This window comes from Cyprinus carpio, chromosome B24 (assembly GCF_018340385.1).
Source record: "Cyprinus carpio isolate SPL01 chromosome B24, ASM1834038v1, whole genome shotgun sequence".
Lineage (NCBI taxonomy): Eukaryota > Metazoa > Chordata > Actinopteri > Cypriniformes > Cyprinidae > Cyprinus > Cyprinus carpio.
This window is the reverse complement of record NC_056620.1, coordinates 18273969-18299982: the sequence shown is the minus strand read 5'-3', so window position 1 is coordinate 18299982 and position 26014 is coordinate 18273969. Positions and strand designations below refer to the sequence as shown.

General features: G+C 35.0%; 1 protein-coding gene across 1 annotated transcript in view; it reads right to left on the bottom strand.

Moving 5' to 3' along the window:
- dpyda.1 (dihydropyrimidine dehydrogenase a, tandem duplicate 1) overlaps window positions 1–26014 on the bottom strand; it is a 167202-nt gene that overhangs the window by 34763 nt on the left and 106425 nt on the right. The window contains 4 exon segments of the mRNA XM_042752217.1: window positions 13786–13810; window positions 13812–13906; window positions 15280–15400; window positions 25819–25902. Coding sequence (XP_042608151.1) covers window positions 13786–13810; window positions 13812–13906; window positions 15280–15400; window positions 25819–25902 — 325 coding nt within the window.

Below are 26014 nucleotides of genomic sequence, written 5' to 3'. Positions count from 1 at the left end.
GTCAGCCCTCACCACGGAGCCAGTCCTGCGAGCCCCCGATTTCAACTGCCCCTTCCTGGTGCAAACCGACGCCTCAGACACCGGGTTAGAAGCCGTTCTCTCCCAGGTCCAGGACGGCGAGGAACACCCGGTGATCTATATTAGCCGGAAGCTGACCCCGACCGAACAACGGTATGCCGCCGTGGAGAAGGAAGCGTTGGCTGTCAAGTGGGCAGTCCTGGAGCTTCGCTTCGCTTTACCTCCTTGGCCGCCGGTTCCCCCTGCTGACAGATCATGCGCCACTGCAGTGGATGGCCCGAGCAAAGGACACCAATCCCAGGGTGACCCGGTGGTTCCTTGCGCTCCAGGACTTCCACTTCACCGTACAACACCGGGCGGGGACAGCCAACGCCAACGCGGACGGCCTCTCCAGGATAGGGGCAGCTTTCGCAGGTCTGTCAGGCTCCACTCCCCACCCTCCTCATATCTCCCCACATGTTCCGCAGACGCAGGTCGACGCTTAGGGGGGGGGGAGTGTGACGTGTGTCCCGAGCGCTCGTCAGCGTCGCCCTGGCAACACAGTGGAATCACCGGCACTAGCTCGTCACAGGCTGAGCGGCCGCACCTGCAGCTCATGAAGAGGCGTCTACTTCAGCCGGGGAGGAGAGCAGTATGGGGAGCAATGTCTCCCGACACAGACCCTAACTCTTTCCTCCTCTGTCATAGAGAGCAGCGTGTGACCGTCAGCCCCAACCAGGAGAGCACCGCACGGGATCCACCACTCAAGGCACAGAGAGCACGAGGGAGTTGGAGCACTACGGAGAGCACTGTCTTCACTCAGAGCACAAAGTTGTCAATAAATCCACCCTTCGGGGATTTCTCTGTCTATCGGTTGTCGTGTAGTTCCTCACCTCGCCACAGCATGTATATATATATATATATATATATATATATATATATATATATATATATATATATATATATATATATATATAGATATATTGGTGGATTTTGCACAAACAAGCCCTATATTTTCTTCAAAAAAAATATTTACTCAGAATAGTAAAACCCTGACAACCATCCACAACACCCTATACCATAGTGGTGGATTTTGCACAAACAAGCCCTATATTTTCTTCATAAAGTATATCATCTAATTCAAAATGATTATTCTGGTTTGTTTATAAGTAGCCACACAAAGCCCACACCTGATCACCCTAACAGACCATCCACTGTCTTTCCTGACAGTCACATTAGTATAATAAGCAATTTCTATGAATACCTGATTTCATGTTACAATTATAGCATCAGAAGATGGTGAACGTGTGTCCTCATTTAAATGTGATGTAATAAAAGACTTAAGATAACTCTGACATTTTGGAAAATGTCATCAGTTCACCTTTTCTCTTTGATGAAATGACGGCATACCATTTACACAATTATCCGATTAAACAAAGTAACGTGCCATCTGCTGAAAAAAGCAGGGGCCACAAAACCATCACGGTCTCAAAAACATCTGCTGACATGCTAAAAAAATACCCTGGCAAAAACTAAACCACAAAAAATCTGAATTTATCTTAACGCAGGTCACAATGACGCAACATGGATTAAAAATTGCCAAAAATGTGTTAATAAATGTGGAAAGGATGAGCGCCTCCTTAACAGAGCATAATACAAGGCCTTTTGTATGGGAACAGTGGAAGCTCTTTCTGTTATCATTGCTTTCTATCTAGTGGTCAGGGATTGATGCATAATTCAGAGATTTGGTCAGCATGCTGGGTATCTGTGGTCAGTTGAGGCCAAAGCATGTTTTGAAGTGTGTGTCAACCTCCAGCAGAAATGTCCTTTCACGACACCACTGACAAAGCACAGCGCCTCCTATAGCTGAGAAACACACTCAAATAATGATTAATGAATGAGCAAAGGATAAATAAGAAAAAAAAAACATGTTACACTTTACTCTGCAAGTGCATAATTCAAGCATACCTTTGCGTCTTTGTACACTAGCTGTTCTAGACAGTGGATGAGGTATTTCAAAGCTTTTTGGAGATTTGGAAAATGTAGCATTACATCACTTGCTCACCAATGGATCTTCTGCAGTGAATGGGTGCCATCAGATTAAGCATCCCAACAGCTGATAAAAACGTCACAATAATACACCAGTAATCCACACCACTCCAGTCCATCAATTATTCCTCTGTGAAGTGAAAAGCTGAAAAATGTGATTAATGTGATGTTTTTATCAGCTTTGGACTCTCCTTCTGACGGCACCCATTCACTGCAGATGATCCAGTGATGTAATGCTACATTCCTCCAAATCTGTACCTGATGAAGAAACTAACTCATCTAAATCTTGGATGGTCTGAGAGTGAGTACTTTTTCAGCAAATTTAATTTTAATAAAATCAACAGATTCAGTTATTAATGGACTTAATGCCTGAATCAAAACACAATACAGGTTACTTAAAATAAGAACACAACCCTTATTATTAGCTGGATAGTAACAACATAATGTTGCAGAAATCTGAAAAGTTACGGTACAAGTTAATACACAGTTACCTCTAATCAAAAGCAGGTATTTGTAATTATAAAAATCAGCCCACAAAGGAAGGCACGGGGGTGGATGATGTGCTGTAATTAACGCTTAAACTACTCATTATTACTTTAAGACGTGCAGAGCCATGTACTGTAACCTGTTCTAAATTTCTTACTTATTTAACACTAATCCAATTATGATGCAAATGAGGACAAAGCATGCACTGAAATCACTCACACCACTGCATAAATAAATCAACACTTATGAATATATATTTATAGATTACAGAAAAAAACTCCAAAAAAGTCTAAAAAGATTTCATTTGATTACATTTGATTGTGACAAAGAAATATTGCAGAATCGTCTTTGTTTCATCGTCATGAAATTTACTTGTTTAAGTTTTCAGTGTCCTATATTTAAAGGTTTTAATTAGAATTTGAAACACAAATTTTCAATGATGTCAGACTTTTAGACTATATATATTTAATATACAATACTGTTCGAAGGTTTATTCTAGTGCTGTCAAACGATTAATTGCGATTAATCGCATGTATTTAAATGTCTATATTTATATTCATATAATTTATATTATAAATAAATATATTTCATATATAAACAAAATTTTTCTGAAATATATGCATGCATGTGTGTGTGTTTATATATACATAAATATACACAGTAAACACACATATATTATGCAAACAAAAACTTTTATTTTGGATGCGATTAATCGCAATTAATCGTTTGACAGCACTAGTTTTTTAAATATAAATTAAGTACTTTTATTCAGCAAGGATGCATTAAACAGATCAAAAGTAACAGTAAAGATTTTTATAATGTTATAATTATTTATTTCTGCTTATCAAAAAAAAGAAAAAGAAAAAGAAAAGAATAATAAGAAATGCACCAAAATTGGCATATTACAATGATCTCTGAAGGATCATGTGACACTGAAGACTAGAGTAGTGATGTTGAAAATTCAGCTTTGATATTACAGGAATAAATTATATTTTAACATATATTCAAATAGAAAAGTTATTTAAAATTTTAATAATATTTAACAATACCACTATTTTTATGTTTTTTTTTTTTTAAATAAATGAGGCTTCTCTCAAAAATATAAAAAACTAAAATCTTACCAATCCCAAATTTCTGAGTGGTAGTGTATTATTACTTATTATGTTATATTTAATATATCAACCTGATTTAACCTTGTACATTAATAAGTCTATGAAGAAACTGAATACTGACAAGCTGTTGCCACAGTCTCAAGCTCATATTTATATTTCATTTCTCTCTGAGTGTTTGGTCTCTTTACTGGCTCGATGGACACAGAAGTGATTGACAATCTAATTCAGCGAGTGTGTTATAGATGCCTCTTCTGTCGTGTGTTCTTATCATTAGCAGTTAGCCTATGGTTATGTTCACAGCCCACTGCCGCTCTCCGCCCATAAGATTTAAGGGCCTGCCCTTTAGAGAATATTTAACATTAAATTGAAATCTTGACAGTGGTGAGAAATCCGGTGAATTTGATTAATCAGACAAACTGTACCAACACGGCTCTGTCCAACACGGCAGGCCACAAATTAAACAGCCGAGAGCTCCCTGCATCCTTTACCGTATGACCTCCGCTCTGTACGCACTGATCTAGCTAGATGCAAATATGAAAAAAGCAAAAAGGAAAACACAAGCAAACAAACTCAACATATTTCCCAAGAGCAAAGATGCATTTATGACCTGAGCGAGAAGCACAGATTCAGAACTGGGACTGTTTTTCTTCTTTATGCGGCGCCGCATCTGTGCCCAAACTCTCGGAGGATTGTTTAAGTAGTAAAGGAAAACTGTGTGTACGCAGAGTGTGAGCTTTTGCATTTGAGGGTAATGTGGCTGAACGTACAGCGGGTGACCGCGGCTCTCAAACGTGCTGGTAGACGAGCAGCATTCTCTCACTGTGATTACAGAAAGACCACGCTTCTGTTACCTTCAGCATGACCATCACCACAACAAGCACATAGAATGAGGCATTATGGGTATGCTGGGAAAAGATGAGGTGAAATTGGAGCTCCAGGGGTTAGAAAGTGCTGCACAGGTGTGCTTCTCTGAGGGCTGAAGGAATGAATTCTTAGTGATAAATAAAATGTTAAAGGAATAGTTCATACATAAATCGGTTATTCACTCTTTCAAATCCATATGATTTTCTGTCTTCGGTGGAACATAAATATTTTTGAAGAATCCACTCTTTTAACTGTAGTAAAAGTATTAAAGTTTAAACAATTGTGACTTTTTTTATCTCAGTTTGGACTTTTTTTTTTTAATTGTTTATATCTTGCAATTTTAACTTTTTTTCTCAGAATTCTGAGTATACATGTTACAATTCTGTTTTTTTTCTGCCACAAAATAAAAATATTGCATCTTTTTATTTCTCGTATGTTAACATCTTCCAATTCTAACTTTTTTGTTAGAAAATACGGAATTGTCAGACATAAGCTAATATATATATATATATATATATATATATATATATATATATATATATATATATATATATATATATATATATATATATATATACAATATTTTTTTATTCTGTGAGTCAAATATATGGAAGCTTTTTTCCACCATGGGACTGAAAAAAAAATTGCAAGTTATAAAGTCCGGTTCTCAAAAAAAAAAAAATTTGACATTTTCTTATAATTATGAGTTTATGTCACAAAATTCTGACTTTATAATTCACAATTGCAAGTTTATATCAGAATTGCAAGATAATCTGTCACAATTACTTAAAAAAAAAAAAAACTATTTAGCAGCAGAAACGAGCTTCCATAGAAATAAGCTTTTTCATAAATAGTCAATTAAGACTGTCAGGATCCAAAATAACAAAAAGGGACCCTAAAGATTTTATACAAGTAGCCCATGACTTGTATGCTAATTCTTCTTAAATCATACTAATTTTGTGTGACGAACATGCTGAATAGTTACAGTATACTCACTAATAATATTCCCTGCTAACTGCTTCAAGTGATTTTGAATCATTCAGTCACTGAGTTGAAGTGGAGATCAAAACAAACAGATTCATTAAGAAATCATTCAGACTGATTTGGCAACAGATCTGACTCAAAAGAATGATTTGTTCCCAAGTCAGACATGTCTACTTCTTAGATGAACTCTCATAAACAGCTCTTCCGTGAATAACAATATAAAAATTTGTCTGCTAATTGCACTTTTTGTCATTTTGAAGCTTGACATCCTCAGTTATCATTCACATACTTATTCATTATAGTGGAAAGAGTTGCCAGGATATGCTGTCCATTTATTTATTTTTTTCCCACAGAAGACAAAGTCACAGAGATCTGCAACAACACCCAGGTGAGTAAACAATGACAGAGTATTCATTTTTGGGTGAACTATCCCTTTAAAGAAGAGGAAAAGAAGTATAGAGGGGCATAACTGACACAGTGAGGGTCTCTCATGGGAACAACAGAGCGCTACATTCTCTCTCTCTCTCTCTCTCTGAAAATGGGAGGCAAACACATCCATGGCCACATCCTGCAGCTCTCAAAGGGGCCCTGATTCCACCCACTCCATGACACTGTGCTAATGCACTCTCAGGAAGGTCAATACTCACACAAAACACACATACACACACGTCTCAGGGCTCTGCTCAGCTATTGAAAGGAACCTCCCAGAGCACTTTTAATTGTCAGTCGCTACAAGCCACATACAGACACACTGGAGTGAATCTAAAATCCATTAAATGGACAATTTAAGTTGCAAAAAGGGAGGTTATTTTTATAACTTTAGTTAGGCAAGACAACAGGATCAAAGGACGAGGCCTTCAATTTTAAATCCAACATAACTTCTTTTTATGTTTTTTTATTGTTTTGGCTGCATGGATATATAAAGTACTACACTAATCTGAGCATATCACACCAGTCCTCAGGTCCTTACACTGGCTTCCAGTTACATTTAGGATTGATTTTAAAGTACTTTTACTTGTTTATAAATCACTCAATGACCTAGGACCGAAATACATTGCAGATATGCTCACTGAATATAAACCTTACAGAGCACTCAGATCATTAGGATCGAGTCAGTTATACCAAGGGTTCACACAAAACAAGGGTCTGCTTTTAGTTACTATGCCGCCCGCAGTTGGAATCAGCTTACAGAAGAGATCAGATATGCTAAAACATTAGCCACTTTTAAATCTAGACTCGAAACTCATCTGTTTAGTTATGCATTTATTGAATGAACACTGTGCGATGTCCGAACTGATTGCACTGCTTTTTATGTATTTACAGTGTTTTATGTAAAATCATTTTCTATTTTTAACTGTTTTAAATTAATTTTAAATCAATATTTCAATAATTTTCAAAGTTTTTAAATTCCTTGTTTTACTTTTTTATTATTAATATTTTTTTTTCTTTCATGATTATTTTACTTTCTTTTATGTAAAGCACTTTGAACTACCATTGTGTATGAAATGTGCTATATAAATAAACTTGCCTTGCCTCGCCTTACACTATTCTATTCTATATTGAACTAATCTATACTGTTAGGCCTTTTAAATAAGTTTTCCAATTAAAAATGTTAATTGAATAAATTACTGTATGATGTTGACACGATTTGCTAAATAATTAATCCAATTATTTGATAAAGAAAAAATCTACAAGCCAGCTGCAGCAATAAGTAAACAAAACAAAACAAAACAAAACAAAACAAAAAAGAAACCAAAAAACCTAAACACTCACACATTGTTCTAAAATAAAATAATAAAAAAACAATATCAAATAAAAGCAAACTAAGGAATAATAATAATAATAATAATAACAACAAACGTTTCTAAAACAAGACAAAGCAAAGCAAAGCAAAGCAAAGCAAAACAAAACAAAACAAAACAAAAAAAGCAAGCTTAAAAAACCCTAAACACTCAAACATTCTAACATAAAATAAAACAATAAATTAATAAGATAAAATAAAAGCAAACTAAGGAATTAAAGTTTGAACACTTACTTTTCTAAAACAAAACAAAAGTAAATTTTTTAAACAACAACACTCACACATTTACAAACAATAAATTTAAACTAGGACTATACTGAACTATAACCCTACACCATATTGAATCCAAGTATAAAGTAACACTAATATTCCTGTTGTATGCTAGCACTGAACTGTAATACACTCCACTGAACTGTACAATACTACACAAACAAGGCCTATGTTTTGTCTGAGAAGTAGAGAAACAGAATTTTGGATAAGTTCGGTGGTTTTCAGTACGGTGTGTTTTTCTAAAGCATCATTTGTCTTTGCCATCCATTCAGTCGGACAAAAAAAATGAAACATGCTTTCTTGAAGTAGATTAGTTTCCCATGTCTATTTATACAGAACTGCATTTCAAAAAAGCAGTGTTTTCTGTCAGACGAGCACTAAATGTAAATGTGAGAGTGTTCATTTGTGAGTTTTGCGTGAGTGTGTGTGTTGCACTTGAGAAGTGTGGCGAGATGTCTGTGAAATAAAAGTCAGAGCCTGTGATCTCACAGGTATGTGATTACTATCAGCTGTGAAAACACACACACACACTTTTGCAAGGCTGATACTCTGCGTATGAAGTGTGAATGTGTGTCTCATTCTGCAAGGACAATGTGTGTTTACACAAATGGGTTAAATAACTACAATCACCACAGATAAGAGGTGGTTATTGAACTCAGAAACAGCATGCAAACCGCAGCTCTTCATCCTGAAGCTTAAGTCTGTTCTTACGCTTTGAGGTCTTCGCTGCAGGTAGGACAAAATAACAACATATAAAATCACTTTCTGCTAACTTGCTCGCTTAGATCATCAATACAGCTCTCCCAGACACACAATTTTTTTTCCTGATGATACAAGCTGACTGCTTCATAATACTTAGAGCTTTTCCACTTCTAACATATATTTCATGCTATAATCACTTGCTCATCAATGGATCCTCTGCAGTGCATGGGGGCCGTCAGAATGAGAGTCCAAACAGCTGATAAAAACATCACAATAATTCACAAGTAATCCACACCACTCCGGTCGATCAATTAATGTCTCCTGAATCAAAAAGCTGTGTTTGTAACAAACAAATTTATCATTAAGACATTTTTAACTTCAAACCGTTGCTTCCAGCTAAAATTCCTCTATCAATGATACTGCTTTCTCCAGTAAAAAGAAAAAGCCATCTAATCTGAAATAGGAGAGAAATATGCATGGATCAAGCACTGTTTACAAGTGAAAACAGTCCAAATCTAAACAAACAGGTTGGTGGATTTTGACGGAGAGATCAACAGTTGTGGAAGGACAATTAGCTGTTTGAACTCTAATTCTAACAGTTACGGCACCCATTCACTGCAGGTGAACAAGGAATTTCCCCAAAACTTTTGTGATAAGAAAAAAAAAAAAAAAAAAAAAAAATCATCTGCATCTTGATTGATCTGATGGTAAGTAAATTTTAAATTAAAACAAATTTACATTTTTGGGTGAAATATTTCTATGAAGTCAACACAAAATGCACTTTATTCCATAAACTGATGCATTATGGAGTCAGGATGGCTATGTTTACTCATTTTATGGCCAGAAATCAGGGGAATTATTTTTTTTAATAGAGGCATCAGTATTGGTATTGGTGATACTGGCCTTCATTCATAGTATTTAGTAAAAAGATGGCATTAAACAAATATTTAAAATACTAAACCTTTAAAATATTGTCTTTATGTTGTTGTAATCTGGAGGTTCAGTGTGAAAATATATATAAAAATTTTAATGTTAGATAATTATTCACGATTAATTAGAGTAATCTTTGCAATTTACTAGTTTTTTAATTAAAAGAAAAGCCATAATATAATATAATATAATATAATATAAATTGAATAAGCAAAATATAAAATAATAAAATATAATATAATATAATATAATATAATATAATATAATATAATATCCAGGAAGCCAATCTGGCACTAACAAACAAACAATAAAAAATAAATACATTTTAAAAATAAAAAATAAAATATATGTGACATTCTGCAGTCTAGGAAAATGACAAAATGGAATGCAACCAAATTCATGTCATTGCCTCCATTCATATGCAATTGTTTTTTTGATTTATTAAAAGTTGTTCTGTATATGTTGGAGGATTTTGAATCCAGGACCAGTTAAAGTACATAAAAAACAAGAATCAAACCGAATAACAAAAATCATAAAACAAATTAGGTGATATTATTAACTATATATATACTATAAAAACTAGTATAGTTTACACCAGACTGACTATGAACAACCTTTTGTAGGTGGTCATGCACATATCTTTTCAAAAGGTACAAATATGTACCATATAGTTACTAATATGCACCTCTAAGGCACTTGGTGTGCACCCTTTAGGTGTAAATAAGGTACAAAGATGTACCATCTGAAAGGGTCCCTCCCCTGTAACAGCTTTTGTAAAAAAAAAATTCTGAGAGTGTATGTTAATGAGCTCCTGGTTGTGCAGACACAGTTTGGAGCTGACAGATTTTGTCTGCATAGAACCTCAAACTGTTTCCACAACAGCAAATTAGTTTTTATCCATGAGATGTCCCCTTTAAAATGAAGCACTGCGGCTAAAGCCCTGGTGAACAACAGTACATCATAGGTATATTTGTTTCTAGGCTGTTGGCAGCGTCGGCGCTGGCAGCTCGCAGGCCTGCAGGCAGAGCGGAGGGTGATGGATGTTTGGTGGGTGGAGCCGAGGAGACCCTTGCAGGCCGGGGCTGGCTCCGCTCCTGAGGGATGCCACCGAGCTGCAAACTGCCACAGCTTAAATGGGGAAAAGATGACATTGAGTAGTTCTGCTTACATAAAATACTACTGCAATAGTTTCATGATTAATTTTTAATGTTGCACCCCAGCTAGCCCTGTTTCTGTCTCCAAACCAATGCACCCTTTTCCTGGTTTTCAGAATTGTGTGAGAAAGAGGTAGAAAGAGAGGTGTGGACAGAGAAGGCCAGCAGATAAGAAAGACTCTGGCCCTTGTCAATCAGTCTAAACACACACACACACATACTATGAAAGAAGGCCTCATAAATGGCATTAACTATGCAACAGCACAGTGATACAGTACAGAGAACAACTGCATTCACATGAATTATTGAGGAAGGGAATGAACACACCGCTGGTCTGAGAATATATCCCAGAAGAGAGGTGTGTGTTTGTTTGTGTGTGTGTGTGTGAGAGAGAGAGAGAAGAGAGAACATAAGCATTGTTAAGGCACAAAACAGCATGCTATGGTGAATGCACGACACTTGATACATGATCACACTGTTATCAGCATGTTTCCGTGAAATAAAAGATGAACAAACAATGAATAAAAAACAATAATAAATAAATTAGAATTTGACATGTTCAGAAAATACGATACGCTACGATACCATACGATAAGATAAAATACTGTTAGGGATTTTAATTTCAAAATTAAAATAAAATAAAATAAAATAAAAGCGAACTAAAGAAAACTTTCCAAAATAAAATAAAATAAAATAAAATAAAATAAAATAAAATAAAATAAAATAAAATAAAATAAAATAAAATAAAATTAAAATAAAATAAAATAAAATAAAATAAAATAAAATAATGAATGCACAACACTTAATTAGACTATTATCGGCATGTTTTCATGAAATAAAAGATGATGGTGTTTGCAATAAAAATGTCATGATTGGCCCAGAGCCGCTGAATTTTGAACTGGCACAGAGTAGACACATCATTCTGGCAATTTATTAGTAATATTACTTCTCATACTGGTAAATTGCCAGAATGTTCACACACGATCTCTTTTTACGGCAATTTACCAGTAATTTTCCAGTAAAGTCTGTATGTGTGAAAGGGGCTAATGAGCATGATGTTATTGTTTACACTGTCATCAAGGATATACTGAGCAAATGTGGGCAGCCACATCATCGTTTTCAAAAGTGTCAGCTTTGGTCCGTTTACACTGAAACGCAACCCCAGAGTTTTCAAACTAAAATGGGGTCTGCAGCGTATTTAAAAGTCTCAGTTTTCGACCTAGAAAGCGCCGGAGTAGTGTAAATGACAGACATAACCATGGCCAAACAAAAAATGCACTAGTGTAAACGTAGCCTAAGGTTGTTGCCAAGGCATAGCTATGAGTTTGCTAAAGTGCTATGCAGTAAGTAGATAGAAACTGTCAAACATTTCATGCTAAATATCTGTCTGGTTACTTTGTTGGCGCAAATTGCTGTTAGTATGAACACATATGTTACGTTGGAAAGTTTGATTCATTCTAATAAATCGGGTGATTTAAACAGATTCAAAAAATAATATATTTTGTCGAATGCTGCTCTTTATCACAAGTTTTCGAATCATTTCTATAAATGATGGTGTATTCTGCTTTTTGGTTTGCATTAAGTACACATTTCCCTGTTGATGTTGTCACTCCAATTAATTTTTTTAGATGTTTTATGGTTCGCCACATGAAAATCGTCTCAAACTTGATAGCATCTCCTCTCCACCAGCATGATCTGAGGTCATAGGCAACACTAAGTGAATCTTAGCTTAGCAAGTAGCACTAATAAATAGAATGGAAATGCTCTAAAGAAAGCGCCACAGTCAGAATCCTTCAGATGTCAGTGGACGGATATCAGTGTGAAATCCATCAGCGTGGTCCCCGTAGTGTGGTGAGGAAAAACATTATTCTTTTGAAGACTCATCTGTCTAATGTCTTCATAGAGAGCTGTACGGCGGCAGAGAACGTCAATATGCCATGGCAACCAGAGGACCGCTTTTCAAAGCTCTCTGTTGACACTCAACACCAAGGATGAAAACACTCTCCTGAAAGCTCTTGCCACACACTCATAAAACAAAATATTCACACCATAATTCTTCAGATGATGGAGAGGTTATCTGGGAACATTCTGAAGGACTACAATACATTACGAACTAGACGTGCCTGCTGGTTCTGTCCAGACTTCTACCCATGATCACCAGCAGAACCAGACAAGAGTGCAGCACTGCAGAGGAAAGGAAACAGTACCCAGCTAAAGCAATTATAGATCAGCAGTCACAAGCCATTTCAGATACCTTTCACTAAAACGACATACTTCCCTGGAGATGAGAGACTTCATATAGTGAGGTCTGAAAGTCAAAGATCCCAATCTGGGATTTAAAACTATTTAAACCAAGAAATTCAAAAAGTTATATAATATGTTAAAAATGTTATATGTATATAACAGTTTTGATATTATATAAAATATAACTATATCAAATATTAAACATTCATACCTGATCAATTGTTATATAATATAAATGATTTTAATTCACACTTATATTTTATTATATATATCACAGAGCTGAATATACAGTATACATTTAATATATATATTGTAAATGCAGAAATTTTATTTATTTACATGTATTTTTATTGTAATTGTATTTATTTAAATATACATATATACAAACGTAATGCAATGTATTTTTGCTTATGCACACACATACAATTAGAAACAAAAAATATTCAAATATAATATTTAAAAAATGTTATATTTGTGTATTATATGAATTTATAATAGAATTATAATTTTTAACACCTTTAAATGAAATGTTTATAGTTATTTTTATCGTTACAATACACAATTATGTATTTTTTTATTTTATTATTACAATACAGTACAGTATATATATTTTAAATAATTTTAAACAATATCTATTATGACTAATAAATGTTAATTTGAAATAATGTAATAATATATATATATTATATATATTATATGTGTGTGTATCTTATTTATATGTATTCATTTACTAACTGATTTGTTTATTTTAATTTACACGCTGTTCCACAAGATTCTATGACCTGAAGTTAATAAAACACACAGTTTGAAAGTGCAAATGTGCTCATGTTCACCTCATGGCGTGGAAAATGAGCCGTGCTGCTACCAAAAACAATAAAATATACCACAAAAATGTACATACATATTTCACATTATAGTGCACAAACTGTTTTATCTAGTAGCAAAAGCCCTGCAGATAAACTGTTCTCCGATTTCAGCACTCCACCAACCTCCATTCCATCTGTCTGCTCTATTAGAGCTTCTGACCAGTGTACACACACACAAACAAATATGCACATGCATTCATATGCACTCCCACACACCTTTAACAGGGGGGAAAAAAGTAGACATGCACGCATAGTCTGTCTGTGCCACACACCCGTTAAACCTCAGAGGAGAAAGAAATGGATCCAGTGAGGTGGGTGACACTCACCAGACACTCCACCATATGTGGTGCGCCTTCCTCGGCCCGATGCCAGGCCAGGGAGAGCCGTCTGCCTTGAGTCCCATCAGCCCCGAAACCGTGTTGGTGGCTGTGATGCCATCTGCTCCACCTGTGCCAAAAGGGAAGAGACATTAGGCGCGGGGAAGGGGGAGGGAGGGAAGCCAAATTCCTCAAAAATCTGGAGCTCAAAACCTGCGGGTCTGTTTTAAACTCGTACAGGAGACGTCAGGCTGTTAGTGGAGGTCGTGAGGGGAAATGTGTTTCCAGGGCAGATCTAATGTCTGGATTGGGAAACTGTTTTATAGGGGACATGTTCTAGCACCTCTTCCCCTAATCCCATAATACAACATAAAACAATAATCAATGAACCAAAAACCAAAAATTTATAATTAAATTACAAATTACCACCATTCCACCACCCTCAGAACTAAAGAAATAAAAACAAGCAAGCTGTTTTTGCAACTGTACCTTTAAGACTCCTGTATAGAAATCAAACGTTATAAAGTCAAACATTTGTGATATTTATTTTTTTTGTTTTTGAAAGAAGAAAGACCATTGATTTGATCAACAAGACAATAAAACAATAATATTGTAAAATATTACAATTTACAAGAACTTTCAGAAATCTTTAAATGTTTTTTTTTTTAACTCAGTTATTATTAATAATAATTGGTGTTTACTTATTAGTATTAGTTCAATAATAGTTCAAATTTATCAACGTTGAAAACAGTTTTTGTGGAAACAGATAAATTTTTTTTTCTCAGGATTCAAAGTTTAAAGAACAGCATTTTTAAGAACATGTCATTTTTTAAATAAAATATTTTGTAACATTATAAATGTCTATGATATGTGATAAATTTAATGTATCGACAATGAAAAACATAAAGAAAATAAATTAACTTCTTGAAACAAAAACAAACACAAACAAAACTGCTCACTTAACCTCAAACTTACTGGTTTCCACAAAACAATATTACGTTACAAATACTATTTTCAATACTGATAATAATAAGTAAATGTTTTTAAGCAGCAAATCAGAATATTAAAATGATTTCTGATAGATCATGGGACACTAAAGACTGCTGAAAATTCAGTTTTGCAATCACATATATAAAATACATTTTAAAATATATTAAAATAAATACAGTTAATTTAAACTGTAATAATATTTTACATTATTCTGTTTTTCCTGTATTTTTTAATTAAATAAAAGTCTTAGTGTGCAGATACTTATTTCAAAAACCATTAAAAAAACTCTTAATTATTCCAAACTTCTGACCAGAAGTGTATTTTTGTTGGTTTTATGTGTTACAGAATGATAGGAAATGTAGTTGGGTTGCACAGGACTGTTTCCTTTACTGGGAAAGCTGAGGGAGATTAGTTTTAATTGAGTTAATGAATATATAAAAAATTAAATATAATAAATTTACCACTATTATCATACCAAAATGGTGTAAATTTACCATAAAAACAGCCCAATACCTTCCTGTGCAGCCTTGGCAATGTCCATGATCTTGGTCACATTAGGGGTAAGTTTGGCAAAGAATGGGATCTGAACAGCCGGCCGAACCCACCGACAGATGTTCCGCACCAGCTCTGGATCCTGGTCAAATGGGTCATGAAAGCAATAAACAATCTTAAACAACGACAAAAGAGGCATGAGAAAACAAAACAGCAGAACTTTAATGAATAGTTAACATCAAAACCCTTGTATTATGGCTTATAAGCTACTTATTATTGACTACTTTTACAGTGTTTCGCATACTTTGTTGAATCTTGAAAGCTCTAGTCATCATTCACTGCAGTTAAAGTCTTGAGAAGTGCTTCAGAAACTCGTTAGGTGTGGAATGAGGGCAGGGAAATGATGAGATTTAATACATTTGGTTGAACTATTCCTTCAAATATTAGCAGAATGTTAGACCTGAGTTTGTGTGTGTGTGTGTGTGTGTGTGTGTGTGTGTGTGTGTGTGTGTGTGTGTGTGTGTGTGTGTGTGTGTGAGAGAGAGAGAGAGAGAGAGAGAGAGAGAGAGAGAATGAGCGAGTGATAGATGGAGAGGGGAGCCTATAGTCACTGGTGTGAGGGAGAGAGGGATCATAACAGTGTGAACTGCTGTTCCAGGAGGATTTATGCTTTATTAAGCTGCCCTGGTCTGTCAGTCTGTGCTGTTTAGTGTGTGTGTGTGTGAGAGAGAGAGAGAGAGAGAGAGAGAGAGAGGAGAGAGAGAGAGAGAGAGAGAGGAGAGAGAGAGAGAGAGAGAGAGAGAGAGAGAGAATGAAGGGGCACTGGTAATTGTGAATCTGAGAGAAAAGATTGCATTTGTCTCTAACTCTTTTTAGTAAAGTAAAATCACAACTGCAACTTAAATATAAGCATTCATGATGATATGTGACCCTGGACCACAAAATCAGGCATAAGGGTTATTTTTTATTTACTTATTTTTATTTTTTGAGATTCATACATGTTCTGAAAGCTGAATAAACAAAAAAAACAAAAAATTAAGAAAATCAACTATAAAACAATATTAATTAAAGATACAACTTTTTGAGTATCTGGAATCTGAGGGTGAAAAAAAAAAAAAAAAAATTGAGAAAATCACCTTTAAAGTTGTCTGAATTAAGTCCTTAGCAATGCATATTACCAATCAAAAAAGAAGTTTTGATATATTTAATGTAGGAAATTTACAAAATATCTTCATGGAACATGATCTTTACTTAATATCCTAATGATTTTTGGTATAAAAGAAAAATCAATAATTTTGACCCATACAATGTATTGTTGACTATTGCTACAAATATACATGTGCTACTTATTCCCTGGATTATTTCCTGTAACACCTGTCTGTATAAAGCTAGATCTTAAAAGATTCAAATTTCCCATCATAAATCAGTCACAAAGTATGGTACAAAAGTCTGAAAACTGCTTTTATATCGCAATGATTTAAAAATTTTTTTTTACAAAAAATAAATAAAAATAGAAAGAACACCTATTTCTTTTTAAAATATAGAAATCTTTTATAATATCATAAATGGCCTTATTGTCATTTCAGATCAATTTAATTTATTTTTAATAAATAAAAGTATTATTAAACTGTTTAAAAAATAAACAAAACCCCTACTTTTTTCTATTAAATTATATAAAATAAATAAAATAAATATAAATTAAAAAAAATACATTCATTTATATATATAAAAAAATTATATTATATTATATTATATTATCTCCATTATTATTATTATTTTCCATAAAACTGAAGAAACAACACATGGTCTTATAATTTTTGATGCAAAACTCATATTTTCCATTGACATATAACTATTATATAACTGTTTTTATTCTTTGTCTTCTCTCTTCTTTGTATCCACTATCTTTATGCTACCGTTTGTCAACCATTGCATTTGTCCTCCAGGCCTCAAATAAAGACGCACAACTGCATTAAACCCTTTATAACCCTATGAAGTAAAACAGACCTGGTTTAATTCAAGCAGCGAAGCCTGATGTCAGATTAGTCGGGATGCTTTAAAAGACTGCAAGCTTTCATTCAATCCAGCCTCAGTTCCCTTTCTCATCCCTGTCCTTCTCAGTCTCTCTTTTCTTTCACAGGAAATAGGTCTCTGTTTTGACATATCCAATAACGGCTGGCATATATTCCCTCGAGCAATGGGTCTGTCCGTCTCTATAAAGAAGTGTGATGTACAAGCTGTATGTGCAAAGCCGAGTTCTAAGGTCACTCCCTGCACAGGAAAAGGTTAGCATTTGATTTTTAAAACCATTAGCCAGAATTGATTTGTAAGAATACAGAAGCCCACAGAAAAACACATCTCCTCCTGACTATTTCTTTTTTATTTCTAAGGCATGCTGAGTGATTCAGCACAGCACAAAAACGAAGAGCGAAAAAAATGCTGTTGTGGGATCTGCGGTGTCCTTGGGTGTGTATTTTACCTGAGATACACGTGAAGTCAGGTTATATTTGCACCCAAAAGTATTCAAAATGCATTTGAAAGGCACTGAAAGAGAAGGAACAGGAAAGGTTATGCCATTTAAGATGATAAACTCATTCCCAGAATTTTTTTTTTTTTTAGAAAAATATTGGATTTATGCACTCGACCCAGCAGTGAGCACCATCCACGGCAATTTGTCCTGATTTATTCAAGACTTAAACAGGGTATAAACAAGGCTGGAGTGTTAGGTTCAACCTGTCCACTCCGAGCCGTCTGCCAGAGCGGGAGAAGCAATATCTGGGCTCCCGAGAGATGTTTGATAGTGCTGGCGGGTTGCTGGAGAGATTCATTGGTTGATATCGTGAATCCTGAACTCCAGGCTAAAAAAAGCGGTAAGAACAAAAGTGGCAAAACAACACAGCAAAGAGAAAAAAAGAGACAGACAGACAGATATTAGCAAAAAATGTTACTTGATCGAAAACTTAAACTTAAATGGTTCTGAAGTACAAATACTTAATATTTTGTTCAGTTCCCAAAAGCATTCAATATACAAAATCAGTGATTATTAGCATTTCTTATTGATGCAAACAGTACGCATTCTTACTAATCAAACAATCAACCAAACAATTAAACAATTTGTACTTGTACAAAAAATTCTTACATGCAGGACTGTCATCATTCTTAATGATATCAAATACAATTTTTTTTTTTTTTTATAAATACTGGTATGCTGTTCATATTTTGACAAATATATATATATAAAATGATTACTGTCAACATTCTTAAAACTGCATGTATTTGCACTTATTAAAATATGTAATTGTAAACATTCTTACAACATCAACTATAAGTATTTGTATTAGCAATAGCAATAAATTCCATTATGTCAACATTTTTACAATATCAATCAGCATGCATTTGTATAAATAGAAAAAAAAAACATTTGTCAACATTCTTACAAATACAAACAGCACATATTAATATTAATATGTAATAAATGTGTAATTGTCAACATTCACCAAGACTACATTTATTTAGTCAAAAATATAGTAAAACATTAATATTGTGAAATATTATTAACTGTTTTTTATTTTAATATATTAGAAAATGTAATTTATTTATTATTTACTTGTTTACTTCAGGAATATTTCTAAGGGCCAGATTTACTAAACAGTGCAAATTACTGCAAGGGTGCAATTCCAAAACAGTGCCGATGGGTGTGGAAATTTCTGTGGGTGATTTACTGACATTGTGCAAATTAAAGAATACATAAGCAACATCTCATTTACATATCGACCAATGCAATATACCAAACGCAGCGCAAATTGACGTAGTTGCAAATAAGCAGAGCCGATGCCTATCAGGTGTGGGTTACCTACTTACAACACAGGTGCAAAATGACATGCTTTTTGGGGTGTTAAATAATGGAGCAAATGCCAGTAATTTCGCAAACGATAGTAAAATTCATTGCGTTATTCATTTTAATACTCTCTTCCCATACATTTTGCATCTGAAAGGGAAACTCCTACAAATGCATATTCAATACGGTCAGGCGCAAAAATAACTGTGTCCACACCTTTTCAGCGCCAATTTGCGTCTTTAGTAAATCCTGACAGTACTATTTTAATGGCAAAAGACGTTTGCGCTGGTGCAAACTATTAGTAAATCTGACCCCAATAATCTAATTTGGTTCTCAAGAAACATTTATGTGATACTGTGATACATTTTATTTATTTTTTGGATGAATAGAAAGTAAAAAAAAAAGAAGCATTTCTTTAAAATAGTAATTTTTGTAACATTATAAAAATCTTTTCTGTCACTTTTGATCTATTTAATGTATCCTTGCTGACTAAAACTAGGAATTTCTTACTATTCTACTGACCACAAACCTTTGAACGGTCATGTATTTAAACTGATATTAAAAAAGCACAACTGTCAATGTTCTTACAAATATTCATATTTTCTTTAATACAAATTCAGAGCTGCCTGCCAGCACTGAAGGTTGAGTGAGTGGCGTCCACAACCGAGCCCTGAGGGAACGCTTTTTTCTACAAGCTGAACGTTGGTAGCATTTGAAGAAAACAACAACAACAGACTTACAGGAAGCAGGAAAGGCCTTCCTCCCAAAGGGTCATGGGAAATTGCATTACACCTGCCTCAGTAAGAGGCACAGGGGTCATGGCCTGAAGCCAGACACCAGCCACCAAACAGATGCTGCCTGTAAGAACTCTGCTCTCGCACCGGGGACCGCCGCTCCCTCTGAGGGCTTCCCATGACAGCTTATTATAGGCCAGATGGGGGTGAAAGCCGCTGTCTGTGGGCCAGGGAGTCTGGAGCAGGGACGCTTTTTCCCTCTAAGCCGTTTGCTTTACACAGTATTACACACTTTGATGGAGAGAGAGCGCACCTGTGTAGCTGGCCTGCTTTTGGGGACGGGTCTATGACCCGTCGTCACACGGTTTCACATGGAGAGCCACTTTCCGTGGGCCTGGAAGTGCAGCGGACCTACTGCAGCAATCATGAGTGCTTTAAAAAGGCGGCATGCCTTGCAGACAGAGAGCTTTAAGAACCACTGAAGAGCATTCATAGATGAAAATCGACTTGTGAGCTGCAGTGAATTGCACAGTGACTCCGGCAGCAGTGATTTGGCAGGTGGCCGCATGGTTAAGGGTTGGGGGGAGGCCTTGTGTGAAATTAAAGGAGGGGGCACACTGGATTCTTTATATTTTTGTCTGTGCCGTCACTGCAGAGCAGGTTAAGCAGGGAACCGGAACGCTTTTGCAACAGGAAGACAAAAAAAGAGAGAGATGGAAAGCATCCCGAAGCCCCCTCAGGCTGTGAGGAGAGGGGGCGAAGGGGAACGCTGGGAGGAATGCAGGAATAATAGCAGCTTTACACCTGAAATTTTAATTTTACAGCGCAAGGTCACGGAAGGTGGGCACTCTCGTTAAGGGCTGCCGGGTCTCGCAGGAGGCATGATGGAAGTCGGGTGTCATTCGGCTCTGTTTGGTAGGCTCAAAATAGCTCTGGGAACCAGAGCCGGTTTTAATTTGCGAAACTGGGGAACTGTGTTGAAGGCAGAAGGTGAAAAAAAGATGAGATCCCAAAGGATGCTGAGTCAAACCCGAGTGAAAACTCTGTGATCCCTGAGATCTTTCCCTCACACTTCTTTTCCTGTGATTACAAATCGTTAAAAATTAATTGTGCCCACCGAATTTCTAAAATATTTGCAAGATGAGACGAAAAATATGCATTGTGACAATGAACAATTTTAATTAAAACAGAATGCTGACGAAAATATGAATGTGAATGTGCTAACAATGTTTTTAAAAATGTAAATCTAGAAGAATAGGATCGTTGAATAATCAATATTTTCAAATATTAACCCAGTAGATTTGCATGAGCTGAAGCTGAACTGTTAACTGCTTTGTTATTTGGTTTATTAGCTCATCCAAACACATCCTATATACTAAAATAGTAAAAATTATTTAAAATAAAATTAATAAATATGACATGACAAGATTACAGAGCCCCACACATGCCATGCATAAGAGAGAGACAGGAAAAAAAAACAAGATTAATTAAGTATTCTTTTGCACAAATTAATCATTTGTTCCCTCACTTAGTAAAATTTGTGTCTTTCGCACACCTTATTATTTACTTCCCTCATTTTTAAAAAAATTAATTGTGGCCATTTTAAAATATTTAACTAACTTAAAAAGTTAAATCCAAGCCATGAATTAGTTAGTCATAAAAAAATATTCATAAACTATTACCACTATACCATGTAAAAAATATTAAACAAAAAAATTATGTAATACAATATAAATAACTTTAAATGATGAACTTTAAAAGACAAAAACTATGTTGCTTTTTAAATTCCATTTGCTGTTTAACTTTTATAAACACATTAAATAAAGTTATTAAATGTATTAAATGCATTAAATAATGCCTTTAAAAATAATTTTTCAAATAAATTTAATCTATGATGACTCTAAAAACAACTAAAAATTGTTTTGTTCTCAAAATAAAGACGATAACTTCATTTAATGCTCACGACACTATTTCAGAGCATTCAGTAAATGTTAAACCACTTTTTTTGCATAAATACTGTGTAACTGCTTTGTGAATTTGCCCCTTAATGTTTAAAGCATTAATCAACAGTAAACAGGAATTACCAGCATTAATGTTTAACATATGTAAACAAAAACATCTCTAATCTGCTGCAAGTTAAATGTTAAACAGCTTTGAGAAAATAGGCACCGTTTCATAGCAAAACAAACCGAAATGAGAGCAATCGAGAGAGAATATTAACATCCCATTAAAATCAAATTGTATCTCTTTTCATGCAGTCAGAAACAATGCTGAATTAATGTTTTTCCCCCTTCTTTTCCAAAGGCAAGGAGAGTAGACGAGGTGCCAAACGGAGTGATTAAATGATATTGCATCTCTTTAGTTCTCTTGGCAGATTCCTGCCCTCGGGCTTTGATTAGCTCTTTGTCTTACAGCGGAAAATCTACAGCAAACCAAATGGATATGACTGCAAATTTACAGCCATGTTAGAGGGAAATAACTCTGTTCGGATGGAAAAGCTAGTGCGCGTTTATTCAGGCCTGATACGGGCAAAGAGAAACGGAAATGCGCAAGGTCACGTACATCACCTCCGGGCTTAATTCATGTGACAGACCTTCACAGCCAGATCGTGTGCAACGAATTTGATGAGAACACATCAAGTTGGTGTACCAAACCCAAAGGAAAAAAACTTAGCGTGATCATGTTCAGCCAGAATGTACTGAAAATACTTCAGAAAGTATATTACGAAATAGTCAGTCATGGTTTAAGCTGTTCTTGACTGATCTTAGAACCTAAAAGTTAGCATACTGTATATGAGGAATAGTTCAACCAAATTTAAAATCATTTACTCACCCTCATGTCATTCAAAAACCTACAGTTTTTCTTCTGGACAGACATAAAATTACAGGTAATTGGTGGATAGGAAGATAGGAACCTTCGTTCATCTTCGGAACACAAATTGAGATATTTTTGATGAAATCCAAGAGCTTTCTGACCCTGCATAGACAGCAATGCAACTGACACGTTCAAGGCTCAGAAAGGTCGTAAGGACATCGTTAAAATAGTCCATGTGACATCAGTGGTTCTACCGTAATGTTATTAAGCTACGAGAAAACTTTTTGTGCACAAAGAAAACAAAAATAATCATGATACTTTTGTGAATGCATCGCAGAGAATGACACAGAATAGTTGAATGAAGTGATTTTTGTTTTCTTTATGCACAAAAAGTATTCTCGTAGATTCATAACATTAAGGTTCAACCACTGATGTCACACGGACTATTTTAATAATGTCCTTACGTCCTTTTTGGGCCTTGAATATGTCAGTTGTGTTGCTGTCTATGGAGGGTCAGAAAGCTCTCAGATTTCAACAAAAATATCTTAATTCATGTTCAGAAGATGAACAAAGGTCTTACCGGTTTGGAACGACATGAGGATGAGTAATTAATGACAGAATTTTCATTTTTGGGTGAATTAACCCTTTAACTACCAGTGGCCTAATTAAGTAACACAGCAAAAATGCCCATATAAAATCAGTCTATATTCAAATTTAAGCTGGTCTAAGCTGTTTATTTTTCAGCAAAAATGGCAGAAAATCTAAATGAAAAAGCTTTCATGTCACATTCTTGACCGTCACAGTTACTGTTTCAGGCTTTCAGGCTTTAGAGACTCAAAACAACTTTTTTTTTCTTGTAAAAAAACAGAGCAATGACCAGATATTGTCACTCTTTTAACAGCATTTTATACTGTTTTACAACTACACATCAGAAATCCAAACAAAGATTATGATATCAGAGAATAAAGTCCTCTAAGGTGCAGAGATGTGATGTTTTCCTATCAAGCACATCAGTTGACAGGATGTTATTCTGCTTTTCACAGTTGCTGAGGGTGTAATCATAAGCAAAGACGCTGTTTTTTCTCCGTAATAGGCATCATGCCCTGGTGTGAAACCCAAAAATGACAACAACAACAAAAAATTTCCACCTTACTCTCAATGGACCAAAAACACAAACAATGCATTTGATATTGTTATGAGTTATGCGTTTGAATGAAAATTGTTAACGAACCGCAAAAGGGATTATTTGTGGATTATTAAATTCGGCTAATTCTGTGATGTGACAGAATAGTGTTATTAAAATGCTTTGACAGGATTAATGTTATGGTAAAGTGGAGAGGCACTGATGCAGGTTGGGCAAAGTTGACAGCATCTCATCAGCCATTCATAAGTGCTGAAATGCACTCTGATCCGGAATGGTACGCATAGGAATGCACATGTAACCGCACATGAATCTGTGCCTTATTAAAGAAGCAATATCAAAATCTGAATCACTGCAAAATCCATGAAGACAAGCCTTTTTATGTGCTTGTACTACGAGATATTTATAGAACTGTATATTGACCAGTGCAGGTCTTATGTTGTGGGTTTGGACCAGCATACACACTGAAACGTAAGCCTAAACTGATATTTATGCACATCAGATTCATGCCCATTATCAATATAATAGTTGAACTCAAGCTCAAACAAGCTTCCAATCCAAATCCCAATTGAGTTCCAAACCCAGCAAGCTGCATTTCAACAGAAATCTAAATTAGCATTATAAACATCACATGACCAATAAGTGACTTTTAAGTAACCAATCTAGAGCGCACTACACAGGCATAAACTCAAACACACTGGGATGCAGAAGCCTCTGATTATTTACAAATAAATTCTATGCATTTTTCAGCTTTGAATCACAATCAAGTTGTGGACGTTCATATGCAGTGACTTTTAAGTAACCAATCTAGAGCGCACTACACAGGCATAAACTCAAACACACTGGGGAAAAACAAGAGCAGAAATGATTTTCACTTAGAAATTTCTAGTAAATTTGACAAACAACTACAAAAAATGGCAAGCAACAAATTGAATTAAATGTGGAATCGAAGTAGAAAAACTAAAATAGTATTTTCTTGTAAAATGTACTGTTTTTTTTACAACTTTAAAAAAATATATTTCTTTACGTTGTATGCAGGAGCCTTGCAGAGATTAAACTTTACTCTTAAAAATATATGGTACACAAACATATACAATTTTAATTTACACTTAAGTATTATTAACGATACGTTGGCCTAATTTGGCCTAATAACGAAGATGTGGCCTAATTTGGTCTAATTTGCACCAAGCTCAGTGAAAAAAATGAATGCAAGATGATGGATGACGCAAACAAAGAGATTCAAGTAGCTATATTCTTTTTGATTTCTAGTAAATTTCTAAAAATGTATATGAATATACTTGAGAAGTAACACTGCATAAGATTCAATTGTTTTAAGTATAAACAATTAAAAACAATGTGGAAAAAGTTGTCATTGTATTAAGACAAAAATACACTTTATGAAAAGAGTGTCTTCATACTGTATGCAGTCTTCTCAATATCTTCTAGATAGTTTTACTGAGAAGAAAAAAAAATAAGACTTAAAAAATGCCTTAAAATGCTCACTAGGTTTTGGAACAGAGCATGTGTTTACTGTCAGATCCACAGTATGGCTCTACTCGATCCATAAAATAAAACACAAAAAGCACAAAACTGTGAATGCCACATCTTTCCCAGCAGGCCTCATGCTCATGGTCTCCTAACACGTTTTCTCTCCCTGCTGAGTGACAGCAGACTACAAATACCTCAGGGTACCAAACATCATCTGGCATAATAATCAACAATTATAGACAGGAAAAAAAAAAAAAAAATCCACACAAACAAACAGTTCATACAAAGGCGTTGCCATGTTTTAGGGCATGTATAATGCTAAATAACATTATTTGAAGGCATGGTACATGGTGTATCTCTTTGTACCACCACAGTTAATATAATTCCTTGATTTTCACTCACCTGATTTTCTGACAAACAAATATAGCTTTAGTTTTTTAACAAAATAAGACCCTAAAAAGCATTTGTGGTGACTGCTGTAGCTCACAGCCGACAGTGTCTCTGCATGGTGACTGTGTACCGTAGGTGTTGAGTGTTGGATTTACCTGCCCATAGGCGAGCCCCATTCCCCTCTCCCCCATTCAATGAGGACATGATAGATTCAGCTCCAGGGCATCAGTGCCAGACTCCTGCGAGATGGATGCAGAAGCCTCTGATTATTTACAAATAAATTCTATGCATTTTTCAGCTTTGAATCACAATCAGTGTATACGCAACCCTCACACATGCCACATACACATA